Source organism: Zonotrichia albicollis, chromosome 3 (genome assembly GCF_047830755.1).
Source record: "Zonotrichia albicollis isolate bZonAlb1 chromosome 3, bZonAlb1.hap1, whole genome shotgun sequence".
In the NCBI taxonomy this organism is placed as follows: Eukaryota; Metazoa; Chordata; class Aves; order Passeriformes; family Passerellidae; genus Zonotrichia; species Zonotrichia albicollis.
In genome coordinates this window covers 38,898,496-38,916,423 of record NC_133821.1, presented here as the reverse complement: position 1 = coordinate 38,916,423, position 17,928 = coordinate 38,898,496, and the positions used below count along the sequence as shown (strand labels likewise).

Here is a 17,928-nt window from a genome sequence, read left to right as displayed (position 1 = left end):
TGCAAAGGACTTATTAAAAAATAGTCTTTAAAAAGAGGAAGAAAATAGGCAGTTTTGGTATATTTCTATGAGGGTAGGTGTTGTATTAACCAGAGAGGAGGGATAAGGAATGAAGTTTGTTTCTGGGTTTGCTCAGCAGTGCAGATATCAGCCACTTCATCTTTAGCTTTATAAGTGCATGACGAATGCAGAGCTTGGCTGGAAACGCTGCTCTGAAGGCCAGGAGCCAGCGCTGGGCCTGTGCTGGGTTCTTTATTCTGCCTCTTTGGCCACTTGAAGGCTCCATGATTCACTGACTGTTCCATTTAGAATCTATGCAGCACAGGTTTTACTTGAGTCATTCCGTGTCTTCCTCCCTGCTCAGCTAAATCATACTATAAAAAGAGAGAAACTGTTGTTCTTTAAGATAACTGCAGCTATAAACTGTTAACATTCCTTTTAAATGCTCTTTAGTTGCCAGCAGAGGCAGGAGTGTAACTTTTGCAGAAAGGAGGAAAGCGCCCTGCTGAACCCTGGGCTGTGGCAAAGGCAGCCTGCTGTATTTGGCTGGTGCTCCCTGAGGTCACTGCAGCGCTCAGGGAAGGGGCTGTGCAGGGGAATGAGGTGCCTCTAAAGGTATTGGGTATCTGCTTTATCATTTGAGACATTGAAATGAACTTTCTGTTGTGTGATTTGCTCAGTACATTGACTAGGACGTTTTAGTTTTGGGTTTTGAGGTGGTGTTTTGTGGTTGTTTTTTGGTATTTTTATATCAAGCTTGATGTAAAGCTTTTTGTGTATATATCCCATGTAATTGTATTGGTTAAGCACCAGTGACACTGATGTGCAGAAATTACACCCAGCTTCTTGTATCATAACTTCAGTAGCTTCTCTCCTTGGTTCTTCTCAGAAGTTAACTAGATAACTTCTGTAATTTACCTCCACCTTCCTTGAGTTTTAGGAATTTTAGTAGCACTGTGTTAGGGGAAAAGAAAGTCATCCTTTGTGAAATAAGCTGAAATTCTTAGTTTCATGAAATGTTTATGCTAAGTTAGCTTTCCAAGTAGACCAGGACAGGAATTACTATCGCTGTGTAATACAGCGTTGTGAGAGGCTTCTACCTTGGGTTTGCTGGAGTTTTAGGTTCAAGTGTACTTTAGCAAACAGTAAATGCAGAACATGGGGTCTTTCCTTCAGCATTGAATTCAGCAGTTCTTGGAACCATGTATGATACAGAATGACTGAGACATCAGTTAGTTTATGGAACTTCAGTGTAAGGCAGCAGGTGGTCCATGAAAAGCTAAAGAAATGGGTAAAAGTTGCATGTTTTCATGGGCTTACTGAAGCATCCCCTGAAGCAATTTTACATAATTGTTTCTAAGTCATTTCAAAGCCTCTTCTCCATGAGTATTAATTTTGCTGGGTAGTGTGTATTTGAAGAATGTAAATCAAGTTTGGGTAGAACAGCACCACTCAGTTGTTAGGGGTTTTTTCCCATTAAAGGCTTAGGCAGTCTCTTACTCTGCAGTGAACTTGTGCTTGATATTAAATAAGCCTGCTAAAATGAGTTCATAAGCAATCACTGTTCTTCAGCAAGATGCTTAATATCAAGGTCATCTAGTGAAGGCAATTTTAGAAAGACTTAAAGGTTACTTGGATGTAAAAGCACAGTTTTTCAGGAAGAAAAGCTCCCAGGAAGACTGATTATTCTATTTTTAGTGAGGAATTTGGGTGATGTACCCTAGGAAGGGTGCAGGGTTGCTGGCTATGCTGCAGGAGAGCTGTATGTTCAGCGATCTGTTCTTGCTGAATTGAGCAAAGTTCTAACAGGTTCATTTATATTATTGTTGTCCACCAGTGTAACTCGTGAATGAGAGCTATTCTAAGCTTAGTTCTGTCACAGCAGTTCTGAAAATTTAAAACTTGTGTTGCTGGCTTTACTCTCTGCTTTGCTGCAAGGTAGGGAGTGGCTGCTTCTGGATGGCAGCTGAACAAGTTAAATAACAGAAGATATTCTGAAGGAATAGAAATTTTGCTTTTAAAATTGAGAGTTGCTTTTAAAATCCAATATGGGATTCTTGACTTAAATTCATGAAAGCATGTAATTTGGATTTAAAAAATACTAAGAACAGATAACTTCAGAACATATTTCCAAAAATCAGTGTGAGGACTGCTTGTTGTTTTTTTTCCCCAAGTCATCGGTAATGCCGCCTTAAGCTTTAAAATCTGTTCTGCTCCTACTATTGACAGGCTGTTCAACATTTGCCAAATACTTGAAAGTACTTTTAAGTACAAAAAAATGAGTTAAATGTCTGAGTTGTTAACCACCAATGATTAAACATCCCACAGAAAGTGGGGGGAGTGTAAGCTCAAGGGAATTGCTTGTGTGCAATTTGTAAAATTGCATGCTTGCAGTCCTGGGTTGTAGTTTGGGGGTCTTTTTTAGACCTGCTCTGGCAAAATTGACTTCTAAAGCCATAATTTCAGACATAAGCTTGGCTGGAGCTAGTATGGGAAGAAGCAGAACCAGCTCCTTAGTCTTTCTTTAGCCCTGCCTCAAGTTCACAGAAGATATATTCTTCATCTTGGGGAACTGTTTAGATTACATTTTTGATTTGCTGTATCTTTGTTCTAGGAAGAAAATATCAGTTCACTGCAGTTTACTGTGTGGCCACATAAGTGCATGTCTGCAAAAAGAGCAGAGTGAATGGAAAGGAGAGTGCTTATTAGCAATAATGCTGACCCAATTTTTTATAGTACGAAGGAGAAGTCTCTGGGTTCTGATGTTATGATAAAACTGTGGGTGTTACATCCAGTAAGCTGGACACTGTCATGTTGGAAAGCAGCACCAGGTAAATGCTTAGGGTAGCTGTGCATATCACAGCTGACTTAGTCATTGAAGAAACTGAGTGGTGGCACAAAATGAGCAGCTTAGCTGCTTAGAGAGAGGCACACCAGAAGCAGTGTGACAGAACAGGTTAAATTCATTTTTTCCATTTCATCAAAGGCTATGGAAAGTAGCAATGCAAGTGAAAATTGGAACAGCCAATTCTTGACCCACTTTCCTTTTCCTTGCTGGTATTGCCTTACATAATCTACTACACTCTGGCATAAGTTTAGAGGGATTAAAAAAATATTTTTTGCTGAAGTTTTTCTTACTGCCAGTGTGCAGCTCATGTCTTGGATTACTAATTACTGTTACTGAACTTCTTAAGGTTGCTTACCAATGGTTGTGTAGGTGCAGAGATTATTCTAGTATTAATCAGAGTAGCTTTTAGGTAGCTGTAGGATCTGTTGTGTTAAAATAAGTCTCAGTATTCAATGCATGTATTTGCTTTTGTTCCTTTTTATTCTGTGCCATGTCACTCTGCTTGAAGCTCACTGGAGGAAGGCCTTGTTCTCTCAGAGCACTATGTACATGAGTTTGTGTATTACAACAGAAGTGCTGTCCCTACTGTCCCTATCAAAAGGCTAATTTATGTAAATCAAAGCTTGTTTACAGCATTTTAGATTAAAGACAATTAACTTACCTTCAATGTTGATATATTTCTGCCCTGGGTAACTGACAGCTGTTAAAAAGGATGATTTTCCCAATGCTGTTTAAGGCTGTTGGAGCTACAGATTTTGCAGAGTGAGAAGTAATGACTGGAGTGGTTAGCTGTAGTAATTTGTAAATGAGTCTGAAAAACATTTCTTATGCTCTCGATCTGGTTCTTAGAACCTCCCCTTCAATCTGTTCTGGGGGATTTGGCTTTTGAAAAACTAAATGCAGTGTTGTTTACAATCCATGCAAAGCTCAGCTGAGTCAAGGGAACTTGAACAAAATTCTAGTTGTAATGTAAGCCGCTGAAATAAGTGCTTAGTCTTACTTGTGTACTTGTAGCACAGCTGTGGCACATCTGTTCTGGATGTTCTTGGCAAACCTTCCAGAGTCTTTGTGAACCCAGTGAAGTGCTGAGCCTTTCAGGGCTCACAGGAGCCTCTCATTTCTCAATACATAGTGCCCTTGTTGCTGATCCAGGAACTGTGGGAGAAAACTGCTTTTGTCTTAACTACTATTGATGATTATTCCTCATGAAACCCCAGGTTTTGTATTATATTTGTATTATAACTGAACTTGTGTGTTTGCTCTGGAGCTGCAGGCTGTGTGGGTGGAAGGGGCCTTTGCAAAGGCACAATGGCTCAGATCTGCACCTTTCCCAAAGGATGGCAGGGACTGATCATCACGTGCATGCTGTCTCCTCTTCTCAGAGTGATAGACCTGTCAGAGTTGTGAAGTGTCTTCTAACCTGGCAGATCTGAAGTGAGGTAATAAGTAGCTTAGTTGATTTGTCTGTTAAGGACTTGCAGCATTTAGGGCTCTACTGTTAGAGGTAAGGAAATACCATCAAGGCACTGACTGGTAGTTAATTATGAAGTCAGAGACTGCATGTTCTCTGTGCCTTGCTTCTCATGAAAAAATCCAGCACCACTCAAAGTATCAATTCTATAAAGCAAATGTTCCAAGTTTAAACCCCTGTGTGACTTTCAGAGGGAGCTAAATGCTGGTGTTGTAAGAAAAACTGACTGGGTCAAAGTTATTTAAAGTATTATGGGCACCATACTTGAACTGTTACCTCACTTTTGGTCTCGGTGCTTGGTCTGGTGCTGCTTCTGGTAATGTTCATGTTGTATATAGTGGGCTTCCCTGGGTTTGAATTCCAAAACTAGAGTGGATATAAGTGTTTGACTTCTTGGTTTTGATCTGTATGAAATGGCATCATTCTGGTGCTGCAAAACATCATGAGAGTTAAATACAGAAGAGAATGTCATTGCTTGTGGTTAAAAGAATGTACTGTCTGTGGGAAGACATGACTGGAAAGCTGGTTGTGCTGCTTGGTGCTGTGGTATGACTTTGTTGCAAGCTATGGGTCTAAAATAGAGCAATTCTTTAAATAAAATTATAGCCATTGTAATAGGAAGACTCTGCTTGTGTGTAATGGCAGTTTATTGTGCCTATCAGAAGGAGTCCCAGGTCTCTGAAGGGGATCATTATAAACTATTGGAACACAAGCTTTTGAAATTAAGGTTATTGGAACATTTTGGTACCTCACAAAGTGAGTAGTCAAGTCCTGTGCAAAGCTGTTGTGAGTTTTTTGCTAATAATGGGGCTGAAGATGTACCTGTAAGAACATCACTGATTTGTTTGAAATGTGATGGAGTGGAAGCCTGTAGGCATATATTGTTTGCAAGTCACATTGATTGTTTCTGATGTCTGCCTTTGTATTCTTTTAATATGTAAGTGAACATCTTAATGCATGAGGAATAATAACAGAAGTGTTGCTAAAATGCTGTTTACTTCCTCAAGTGTAGTTGAAATCTTAATCAGCAAGAGGAATGTGACTTACCATGTCATAAATGTCACCTGGTAGTGATTCACTGAGTTTCACTGAAAGAAGTCCTGTATGACACAGTCTTTTTCTTGTGAGATTCTAATGAGCTAAGTATTTACCATATATCCTCAACTTTAGATATACTATTTCTCCTGCTCTTTTGGCACTCAAACTAGCTATTCCAGGATCTCATTTTGATCCCATTCCAGGATCTAATCTCTTCCCTGCTTTTGAATACCACTCTTTAGTTCTGCCTCTTCTCGTGTCCCTGTGACTGCTTCCTAACCTCTGTTTACCAAGTGTTTGGTGTTTATTAAAAATAAATATTTATAGCACAGTGTTGGTGTGGTCAGATGTGCAGTTACACTGGGACAAGCATGCAGTGATAACCAGAGCAGTAGTACTGGGTGACCTAGGACAAACTGTTTTCCCTCATAGCCTGTCTTCCCCATTGCACAATGTAGATAATGCTAGATGTAATTATACTGACCTCCTCTATATAGTAAGTTTTCTAGGAATTAAGCAGAAATAAAAGGAAAAGGGAGGTTATGTTAATTTAAAAAAAATTTACAATCTTACTTTTCTGTTTTGACGAGGGAAAGCAGGTTACCTAAGAATTTGCTATGTGTGAAGAAATAGTTCTTGCCCTTCTGTTCACAAATTTACTAGGCTAACTGAAGTTGTAGCTAAATTTTTTGTGAAGTAAAGTCTTACTATACATGTATTTGAAAGCATTTGGATTTGAGCTGCCAAAGTTATGTAATACCTTCCCTTGAAGGTACTACCATGGTTTGATGTTGAATGTTACTTTCATCTAAAACAGATGGCAGGACAGGATGTTTGCCTGTTGTGGACACTGATAGATTCTGGCTTATTTGTTTGAACTCTGAAGTTTGGTTTATGCTGAGGTGGAAGACTGAAGTGGATTGCCCAAAGTGACAACACAATTGTTCTGTTTTGCTGCCTCATTAGACACACTGTGGTCTCTGACAGGAATCATACAGATACTTGTAAAAAGAAGCAGCTGCAGATAAACTTGCCAGAGGATGTGGCTTGGAGCGCAATGACATGCAAATGCTTTTGATTTTATGCTAAATATAAGTCTGAGTGCCTGACTTACAGGTTTTGAGAATTCAATTTCATTTCTAATTAGAATGTTCTTGGCTGGAAAGGTTTCAGTAATTTAAGAGCCATTATATATGAAAGTTCCCTCAAACTTTCATAATTTTTAGTGTGATGTTTCTAATATGGCAGTTTCAGTTTATTTAAACATTATATTGTCTATGATTTTTTTCTTTGTATTTAACTAATGCTGGTAAATTTAACAGTACTAAACAAGTTTACCTTGTGCTAATGTGGACGTGTTTTCAGGTTTTCTGATCTCAAGATTTTTCTTGTCTTTTATGAATACTCTAGCATAAAGGAATTGGTAAATTAAACACTTCTTAAAATTGCTGTTTATTCAGATATGGACAAAAGCACAGCTTAAATTGTTCTCTTCTGAGACCTGATTCAACAGGAATGCATACAGATCTTTAAGCACGGATTACCACAGTGTCAGAGATTAATTTTACAATTCATTGGACAGCATAATTCCAAGCTATTTGGTACATATATAGAAAATGATGCTGGCTTTTTGTCAAATACAGGTTTTAATAACAGATCATCTGCATTTAGCTATTTCTGTGTATCTGTGTGGCAGTTCCCTTCAGCTGTTCAATATCTCATTTCAGTACGAGGATGTCGTCCTGGGAAGATTGTGCAGATGACCGAAGCAGAAGTTCGGGGCTTGTGCATAAAATCACGGGAAATATTTCTTAGCCAGCCTATTCTTCTGGAACTAGAGGCACCTCTGAAAATTTGTGGTATGTAAGCTTGATATGTATGTGTTACATGTGGGTCTTTTAATCTAGTTCTATGCTGGGGGATTGGGAGAATACTGAGTCAGGCAAATGAGGCTGAATTGGGATTAGAGGGAGGTCTTCAAAACCTTGAATGCAGTTTTCAGGCAGCTAGCACTTGGTACATTGCCAGTGCTGCTCATGCTATTTTGGAGCAAGTTTCCTTAGCAGTAAGGACTGCTTGTGCCCTCATCTAGTGCAAATTTTGCAACCTGTTCCTTGCCTGCACAGGGCTGGTACTCTTCTGATCACTATTTCAGAACACAGTTAGCTGCTTTTAAAAGGCCCACATGTTGCATGTTGGGATTGCTCACTTCAAAGCATAACAAAACAAAGACCTCGTGAAATGAGACACTTGAAAGATTGAAGGCATTGTTAGTCTTTCAATTGAGAAAGTGAAACTGAATGCAGAATTAAATTAGGCTTAGTTACCATGTAACAAATTCCTTGAGCTTTACAGTATGTTTTAAAAAACATCAGTATTAATGCACATGTTGTATTTGTGTTTCACAGTATCTCACTAAGCATTTATAAGGTGCTAGACTTCTTCCAAAGTACACTGTAACTACAAGCTTGTAAAAACTGGTTTAAAAGTTCTGTAAATACCAGATTGTAATCATCCTTCAACTTGCTTATTAACAATAGGCAATGCCTTTAAAAGCATAAAATTCCTTGAATTAGATTAGTTGAAGTGTCATCATATTAAAGGGGGGGCAGTCTTTGTGTTCATTACAACTTACATCCTCGAACATAGATTAGCTTCTTCCTGGCAGATGCAATGTCTGTGATGTTTCTTACATTGAGAGGATATTACCAATTAAAAAAACCCCAAACCCCAAAATAAAACAGCCAAACCCACAAACCAGCCACTAATGGCAAAGTAATTTTTAAATGACTAATTGCTTGGTAGGGTGGGAAGGAAAAAACAGCCCAGCTTGCCTTATGACTTAAAGTTGAAGGTAAAATGCAACTTTATCACATTGTGGTTTCTTTAGACTTCTCATTGTAGTGTAGTCTTACTGTATTCCTAGATGAAGAAAACAGGGAAACTCAGGTAGATTATACATAAATCAAGGTCTGCAAAGAATAATTTTCCTACTTCAAAGTGAGGTCCTCCTCATCTGTTTAGATGGAGGCAGTTGAGTGGACTGTTAGGTGTGCAGTAATAGGTGTAGCTAATGCACAGCTAAATAAGGCATTTGTTATCTTAAATTGGATTCCAAACACAGTGAAAGTATCAGGAAGTGTCAGGTGCATCTAAATTTAATATTGGAGCAATTGTCAAAGCTGCATTTAGATAAAAGCAAAAGAACGATGATTGCTTTCACCAAAAGCAAAATATGCAGCTGGCAATGCTTTGAACTATTACTTTTGTGTGTTCAGGCAATGCCTGAGGAACCATAATAGGATTGTCTTGTCTTACAATCAAGTCAGTTCAAAATAACCTCTACATCTCAAATGGCTGTGTTTTAATGTAAGATGAAAGATGCTCTTATGTAAATGTCCATTTTAAAATAGATGTGGTTTTTAATGTGTCTTATATCTGGTAGACTTCAACTTGTGCTCACATGAAGCTGTATTATTTTAAAGTGCTGAGTGCCATGAATTGAATGGGAAATGCCTTGGTACCTTTGTAAAATTGTTTCTGCAAAATGTTTTTATCCATTAAGTGCATTTGTCCCTCTGTGCATGTGTGTAACTGAAAGTAGTTATAGACAACATAATAATAATATTTTCTGTAGTCTGTTTACTTGGTAGTTCATTCTGTTAGTGATGAAACCTGGGATTTGATAACATGGTTCTGGAGTACTAGACTCAGCATAGAAACAATTTGTTGAGGAGTCCTCTGCTTCTTCAGGTTGTGACCTGCAGACTTCTAAATATCAGTTAGAATACAAATCATTCTTGTTGCAACATGTGTGAAAGAGATTTTAGCCAGTGGAGCTTCAGATTGTCGCTGAAATTGGATAGTAGATACTGATCACTTCTATTAGAAGAAAATTGGAAAAGTGATTCTTGTTCCTGAGTGAGAAATAGTTATGGGCGAATGCTGCCTAAAGGAGGAAGTATTGCATTTTTCATGGAAAATTTAAAGGAATATAATATAACATGTACTTTTTGTACCACTGTATGCTTTAAGAGTTGAACCAGGGAGTATACAGGTTTGGGAACCTGTTATCTTTTTTAAGATGAAAAAAGTGGTGTGAGTTGTTCTTTTTTCTCTTTTAAGGCTGTAGTAGCTTGTGCTCTACTGGAGAATAGCTCTGCTAAGCAAAGTCAGGATTTTGTCACTGAACCAGCAGCAATAGTGAAGATACATCAATGTAATGCTTAATGTACAGGACCAGGAGGTACTGAACCTAAATAAATGCAGCTTTTGGCATATCTGTTTTGCATCCAGTCACTCTGATAATAAGCTTTCCACTCAGCTGCAATGCATTGCATGTATACTGGAAGTTACTGTAGAGCAGCTTTGGCCTCTTCACCTGTGTGGACAGCTCAGAGATAGTTTAGCTTTGGCTGCTCTGATGTGCTGCACTGTGCTGGTGTAAATGCCACACAGAGCTGTTCTGTGGAAAGCCTAGTTTTAAAGCTGGCAGTGGGAAGAGTAACATGACAGGTGTTTTTCCTAACAACAAGCTGCAGGGTTGAGTATCTTGTAAGTGATGGAGTCTTTTGAGTCTGTCTTGCTTGTTACATGCATCAAAGGAGGAGTTAGTCTAAATGCTGCGGGATGGGATTCTTAGTACAGCAGTGTTATGGAAATTGACCTTTGAAGTGAGTGTACTTTGCCAGCACAGTGTTCAGTTTCTCTGCAGTCTGAATTCTTCACTGATCTGTTTTTGCAGTAGTTAATGTGACTTTTTTTTGAGATACATTTGCTTCCTGGTCATATACCTGTTCAATTGGAGATTTTCTTTCTGACCTTGTTTTAATTTAAGTGAATTAAAGCTTGGTTAGAAAGCTTATGCTTTATTGTGAAGATTTTTGTAGCTTTTGCTTTTCAGACTGGCTTCATACCTGACATAGCAGTTGTGCAGATATGGTGAGTTATTTATATCCTGTGAGTACTTCAGCTTTAATATCAGCTTGGTTCTTACCTTTATAATGCATATTGCCAGTTTTTAAAGGTAATATTAATTCCTTTTTTAATATCACTGAATAAAAACTAATTAGCTGGCTTAAGTTCTTGACTTGTATGAGTTGTTATGTTGCACTAATCCTTGGTAAACTCTTTTTTTTTTTCAGGTGATATCCATGGTCAGTATACAGACTTGCTTCGATTATTTGAATATGGAGGATTCCCACCAGAAGCTAATTATCTTTTCCTTGGAGATTATGTAGACAGAGGCAAACAGTCTCTGGAAACAATTTGCCTATTACTGGCATATAAAATCAAGTACCCAGAAAACTTCTTTCTCCTAAGAGGAAATCATGAGTGTGCTAGCATCAATCGAATCTATGGATTTTATGATGAATGTAAGCAAAATCTATTACTTTTGGAAGACTACAACAGACTAATACTTTGTTTTGGAAACACTTGTAGTAGTGACTCTTATAATGCAAAGGTTTCAATACTCTGTGAACTGTGTTGAAACTTTCTAAGTTCCAAGCCAAGGTTAAAGTCACTCTGGAGCATTACTATTTTTTTCTTCTGCTGTCCTTGAAATGCTGTAGTAAGAGATTGAGATGTTAGTGTGCTCATAGAATTTGCTAATGTTTTTGCTTAGGGTCTGATATGTATTACAGGTTGTCTTTAAGAACCAGCTTCCTCTTCCTAATGTTGCACACTGTGTTTGTAGGCAAGCGGAGATTTAACATTAAGCTGTGGAAGACCTTCACAGACTGTTTTAACTGTCTGCCTATTGCAGCCATTGTGGATGAGAAGATCTTCTGTTGTCATGGAGGTAAGCTGATGGCTGCTTTTAAAAGTTGTATCTAAACTTGACTTTGGGTTAATGCTGTACCAAATGGACTGTGGCTGTGTGTACCTGATATTTAGCTGGCTATAATTAACCTTGTGTTGTCTGTAAAGGTCATGCTTTTCTGTGCACTTGTCAGTAGACTGTCATTCTTACCTGGTACACATGGCCCTCTTGTGCCTGATGGGGAAGTGCATCTGTAAGTATTCCCATCAGTGTATCCCTCTCTGGAGGTTACTTAATGCTAGAGTTATTGTCCACTTTTGCCACGTTGCCTGTTGCTGTTACTATATATCAGTGCAGCCTCGCTAACATTGGCACCCCAGCAGTGAAGAGTGGCTGTCACAAGTAACCTTGGCTCTCTACTCTCTAACTGTTTCACAACACTTTGGTGGGTGGGACCGCTGAGGTCACACAGTCAAGCCTGCAGCTTGAAGTGAGACGTTTGTTAACACTGGAGCAGATTAGACATGGCTTGCATGGACTCCATAAAGCCTTTGCTGCTAGATGCTCTACATTCTGTGGGTACCTGTCCCAGTGCTGCCCTGCTGGTGTACTGAAAAAAGTGTTGAGTGTTGATCTGACTGAGGGCTGTGACTTGTCTGAATATTGGAATGTACTTGGGTTCTCTTCTTTGTAGAACAAGCCATGACTTTACAGACAATAATGCTTAACAGGTTTTCAGAAGCTTGCAGTGTCAAGCAGTTGACAAGAATTTCAATTACTTGTAGAAAGAGCTATCCTGCCTTTTGCAGCTGTGTTTGCAACTGCCTCCATTAATAAGCGACTTAATGACTTTCTCTGAGTGATCTAGAAATGGTTTGGTAGATGTCACACCTGTGTTGCCAGTCAGATGGAATTTAGTGGAAATGAAAGCAATGCAAAAACATCTAGTTTGAACACCTCTGTTTCCAGACTTCATGAGGTTCTATTGATGGCTGCCATCCTGCCTTTATTAATTACAGATATCAATTCAAGAGCTATGCCTGTATGGAATATGCTTTAAAAATGGTCTGGAGTATTCTTGTGTCTTGTATTGAAAGCTTCTGCCTTCAGTGCCTGCTAGAGCAAGCTAACAGTCTTACACATAACATGCCCTGAGGTATTGCTAAGTACCTGTAAAAACATAGTTAATGCAGTAGTACACTTGGGTCTGCCAGTCTCTGGGTAGCACTGACATGTCAGAATAACTGTTTGCAGCTCATCTTTTAATCTTGTTCTCAAGCCATGTGGTGGTGTTTCTTCTTTTTAAGAACTGGTATCTATCTTACAGGCTAGATCTCATAGTTTTAGGAATGTGAGATAGAGTCGCTCTGCACCTAGGTAGCCAAATATCAGTGGCTAAAAACCCATGTAATAAATTTATCTCCAAAACAGCTTATGAAAGAATCACTGTTTTACTATCAGTGTATGTTTTAGAATTTTGGTTTTTTGGAAAACAGAGCATGAATAGTAACAAAATACTGGAGTGTTTCAGGCAAACAAATAAGTTTAGGCAGAAGATAACCAAAGCAACTTAGCAGGTAGAGCAGAATGCTATGACAAAACCAGCAGCTTTGTGTGTATGCATTTGAGACCTGAACCATGAGAAAGAAGCCTCAAGAGCTATTTTTCAAGTAAAAAGATTTAAAGTTTCATTGTAAATGGGGAGGGAGGGGAGCATGTGTGAATTACAAGTTTTCCTACTTGACTAAACAAGAGGTTATTTTGTGCATAGTATGCTTTAAGGATCTTTTAATGAAAAGCTGTATTTACTTTGTTATTCATTGCTAATTGCCCCGTTAATTGTACAGGCTTATTCTGTAACTAAAATTATTGCCACTCTGAACTGATCTGTAGCTGTGAAACAAAGTGAAAAAACTACTGAAGTGCTGTGTGCTCCTAATAAATGGAAGTGGACGTTCAGCACAGAAATAAGCTTTGCCCTTTTTCCACTTTTCTCCAGTCCTATCCAAACTGCATTCCAGATCCAATGAAGTAATGGACTGTCAACGCCTTTTCATGATGTTACTACTCTAATAGACACTGAGGCAGCAACACAAACCATTCAACTCTGCTGGAGGTTGAAGCTAGCATATAGATATAAGGTAGGTGCCTTTTTTACTATATTGCGCATTTTTGCATAGTTTATTTTAAAAATATTGTCCTCTGGGATATAATAAAACTTTGCAAAACCGCATAACATAGTAAAACAAAAGGCACCTAACTTCAACCCCAGTAGGCCATCTACAATAGCTTAATATATTGAGTCATCTCTTTTACCTAAACTTTTCTGGATATCTGTTTTGAGTTACCCATCTTGCAATATAACTCAAACCTCTCTTGCTACCCCTGTCTTTAAATGTTCAAGCTAGTGAGAGGATCTTTCATTGTATCTTTTCCATCAGCTCCCTCTCTTCCCACATTCCTCACACATGTAATAATTTGTCCTTTTTTAAAGGCTGTCCTCTCAACTAACTTCTGACTTTGCTCTTTATCTCACTTCATTAAAGCTTATTCCTTAACTATTTCTGACTTCTCCCTTTCTCTCTGCATTGTATTCTGTACAGCATTGGTCCTCTAATCTATGACAGCACTCTCTAGCTCTAATCTTTAAAGAACTTACATGGTTAGTTTCAAGCTTCTATAAATGAAGTCCATATTGTAGTGTCATATTGATGGAATACATCGATCTTACTACACTCAGTTGAAGCTGAGATGGGAGTTGTGTTTGTACAGTAAAATACTGCATTTTTGTGGTATTTTTAGGCTCTGGAATTCTGTTTTTCTTGTGACATGAATGGCAACAAACTGGATGTTGATGTTTATCTCTACTTAATTTACATAGTATTCAAAGATTACACTATAGAAATTAGTACCTATCACGCTTGCTTTACCAATTCCACACAGTCAAAGAGTGGTTCAAATCAAATTTGATGAGTCTGCCAGGAGTAATGAGAATTCTTTGTTTTCCCTTAGGGAGGAGATGGTCTTATGCTTCAAAAATGTAGTATACTGAGTATACTTAAAGGTGTTTTTCCTGTGCTTAGCTGTTGTGACGAGACAACTTAATTCTGTACTTTTAGTATGCTGTAGGTTTCAGCAATCACTTCACTGGCAGCAGCTTTACTTTGGCATTCTTATATCCTCCATTCAGCACTGATCATGTATGACTTTTCTTTGTAGGTATGAATTTGAGATGTTAGCCATTTCTTTGTGTGCAAGGGGAGTTAGGAAAATACTCTGGGAAAGAAGTGGTTACAAAAAAGTCTGCAAACCTGTAGGCAATTCTGTAGGGTTTTGCTGTTTTCCAGTAATGCAAAATAGCACCAAAATGGACAGCCACACGGTTGAGACATGGTTTGTAGTAACATTTCCTTTTAAAGAATCATGGAGTGCTTTGAGTTGGAAGGAACATTAAAAGGCACCTAGTTCCCACTGACCCTGCTGTGGGCAGGGAACCTTCCACTAGACCAGGATGCTCCATCCCATCCAGCCTGGCCTTGAGCACTTCCAGGGATTAAAGATTTATTTTGGGTGCAACCTGAAATGCTGAAAGCTGTAACTTCTAGAGAGTCACAGACTGGTCATGTTTATTTCACTGAGACTGCACATTGCAATCTCTGGGTGTGGTGCCGTGTGCTAATGAAATGTGTGTGCAAATAGATCAGGTCTGGGAAAGGGGAAGTGGTAGATTCGTCAAAGTTTGAAAGGTGATTTTCTACTAGAATTTATTTTATTATTCCTGTATTGTTGTGTTTATAGACTTGATTAATACTCCCTTTAAGTAGTTTACTGTTAGATTTCTGCCATTCTTTTCAACCTCAAGGCAAGAGCATGAAAACAGCTTTAGCAAGGTGATGATGATAGAAGGCTTTTACCATAAAACTGCTTCAAGAAAAATAATCTAAAATCTTCATACTTGAAGAAAAGTTCCTCAAGTCTGTATCAAGTTCTTTGGTTCCTGTCAAATATCATTGTTCTTGTACCATATACAAGTTGCCACTGTGCAAACTCTGATGTTAGCTGAAATTACTTTACATGGTGAAATGACCTTCCCAATGACAGCTTTCTTCTGTCCTGTTCAGAGTTCTGCACTGAGTCAAATTGATATGGTTTGTTAACAAAAAATGTGTTTCATCACAAATTAGGTCTTCATGTTCTATTTTAAAATTTGCAGCTTTCTTAATTAGAGACCTTGGCCTAAGTCATTTAAAACACCTAGGACCCTTATTTAAGGACACATTAGGATGCTGTATCATCTAGCAGGCTCTCTTTCATGCCTGTACGCCCCAAGCAGAGGAGCTTTAGGGTGTGTAAACTCCTCAAAGGGTGGCTTTGGAATTCCATGCTTTAATTGTTGTTGCATGTTAATGGCTGAACTATTGAAGGATAGCTGTGTCTGCACTAAGTGTTTTGAGGTTTTTTTTTTTGAGTAATCAAAGCACTGTGATTTTGTAATTGACTTAAGCAGCTGAGCTACAGTAGATGACAACCTCCATGGCTAAAAGGATGGTGATGAGAACCCCTTGCTAAGTTCACTTGCATTATTCTCTGTCCTCTATTCAGCAACTTAATTGTCTTATAGCAAACTGCCTTCTGTTTATGTTGCAGTGAAACAATGGATGCTGTGTGCCTTTGAACCTCAAATCTTGTGTTCTCTGGAACCCTTTCCACAGGTAAAATGCGTATATGAGTCACTTGTTTTCTTGTACTTTTACAGGACTGTCTCCAGATCTCCAGTCAATGGAGCAGATCCGGAGAATTATGAGACCTACAGATGTTCCTGACACAGGTGAGTGATGTGAAATTTACTGTAAATGTCTTAATGATGAAACAGATTTAATCAAATTCTGTGCAAGCAATGGAGTGACTTAACTCTGCTCACAGTACAATATTCCTTGGTGCCTGTATAGGATGTGAGCCCTGTTCTTCTTGATGGCTGTGCTATCTGATGTGTTAAATGTTGTTGTATGCGGTGTTATTATCATAGCAGAGTAGGGTATGTTTTTTGATACATGTTTTTGGATACATTATTCACAAGTTTCCCTTAAAATATCTTAGAAGTGTAATGAAAGATAAAGGAAACAGAAGAGGTCATTCCCCTTGCGTTGGTTAGGCACACACAAACCTTTTAGTCTATCAAAAAACATCACGGTTCAAAGTTAAACAGGACAACCAAGTTAAATTTGCTGGGTGTTTAAGTATTTGGGCTTCTTTCTGTTTGTTTGTCTCCTTCCTCCTTAAATTTGAAACATACAGCTCTTACTTCACTGCAGTTGGGATTTCAATTCCATCTATCAATGTACTAGTTGTGAAATTTTCTTCTACTAGGTTATTGTTCTGTTTATAAATGTTGGATGCAAATTGCTAGTGCTTTCTGTACAAGGTTCTTTTGAATGGTTTGAATCAGTCTTGCTTAGTGTCTCATTTATTACAGATTTTTTTACTAGTGGATTGAAAAGACTGTTGAGCAATACAATGGGATAACTTTTAAAGTGTTGACTTCAACAGTGGTCTGAAATTAACTTTCAGAGGAGATATAAGATCTGAACCTTTTTTTGAACATAAGTTACAAATAAGTTAGAAGAATTCTGTTTCCTGTAATGTTCCTTGGCATGGAGTAATTCAGGGACTAATGTTAATATATCTACTGTCCCTTAAACAACACCACTTCTGTGCAAGCCAGTATATACACTCCTGACACTAAGATGCATTATAGACTGGTGAGTGATTCTTTCTGTAGTATAAATTACTGCACTGTTTGTCCTTTTATGCTACTTATTCACTCAATGCATAACCAAATAAATGTCAGCACAAACGAGTCAATCTTTGCATATATCAGCGTTCCCAGAAAAGATGGGTTTTATTCAGCAGGCATAATAGTGCTTGAGGCACCCCCACTTCAGGAATGCCCTTACAGAACGTAGTTCTTGTTTCCATGGACACTCCACTGAAATCATCTCTCTTCTTAGTACCTCCTAAAAATAAGTATGCAGATTTTTTGTAAAAGGTTTTTGTTTTGTGTAGTGTTAATTTTGCTTTCAGAAGCAATAGCTGTGTGTGTACTGTCAGAGATAAAAAGAAATGCCCTATCAGAGGCATGTGTGCTGTGGTGCAATGACCAAGGTCTTCATCTTTTGGACCTACTTAAGGAAACCAGTTTTACATAATGGAAGTGGATCTTGCAGAAAATTAAAAATAAACTGACATAGTCTCACTTCCATTAAAGTTTTAAGCCCTTCAGAGCTGTCTCTTTGTGGAGAGGTGTCACTTGGGGAATATTTGTGTTGATATAAAAGTTTTGGTAGATGATCATGTGGCTGTGCTAGGATTAGATTATTATGATGGCTTCTTCAAGCCTGATGAAAAAAGCTTTACAACTTCAACTGCAATTTAAAGACCTCTTAGGACAGATTTGCCTTTTGTTCTGTAAAGATTATTTGATCTAAAGATTATTTGATTTTGGGGAAAGAATAGAAGAGGATGCACTCACTAAACAGCTGAGACAAGCTGCTTCTATCACTTGTTGGGAACTCATGGTAAGAAGCCATTAGGGATTGCAGGGCAATTATTGTTTTGAAAAACAAAGTTACTCAATATAGAACTAAATTTCAGTAAAGTTAAGTTTTTGTCATGCACTGATTCTATTCAGTAGTTTATCTCTAGATGGAAATAGTATCTAAAATCCAGTTGTACTTGTTCTATTCTTTCTCTTCTAAAAACAAATTTTAGCCTGTTGTTAGAGAGCAGCTGTGTCTGGTGCCAAAGACC

General features: G+C 38.2%; 1 protein-coding gene across 2 annotated transcripts in view; it reads left to right on the top strand.

Moving 5' to 3' along the window:
• PPP1CB (protein phosphatase 1 catalytic subunit beta) overlaps positions 1-17,928 on the top strand; it is a 28,863-nt gene that overhangs the window by 5,633 nt on the left and 5,302 nt on the right. For both annotated transcript variants that reach the window (XM_074537212.1, XM_074537211.1), the window contains exons 2-5: positions 7,085-7,216; positions 10,502-10,732; positions 11,056-11,160; positions 15,878-15,949. In XM_074537212.1, coding sequence (XP_074393313.1) covers positions 7,085-7,216; positions 10,502-10,732; positions 11,056-11,160; positions 15,878-15,949 — 540 coding nt within the window. The remainder of the gene's footprint in view (positions 1-7,084; positions 7,217-10,501; positions 10,733-11,055; positions 11,161-15,877; positions 15,950-17,928) is intronic.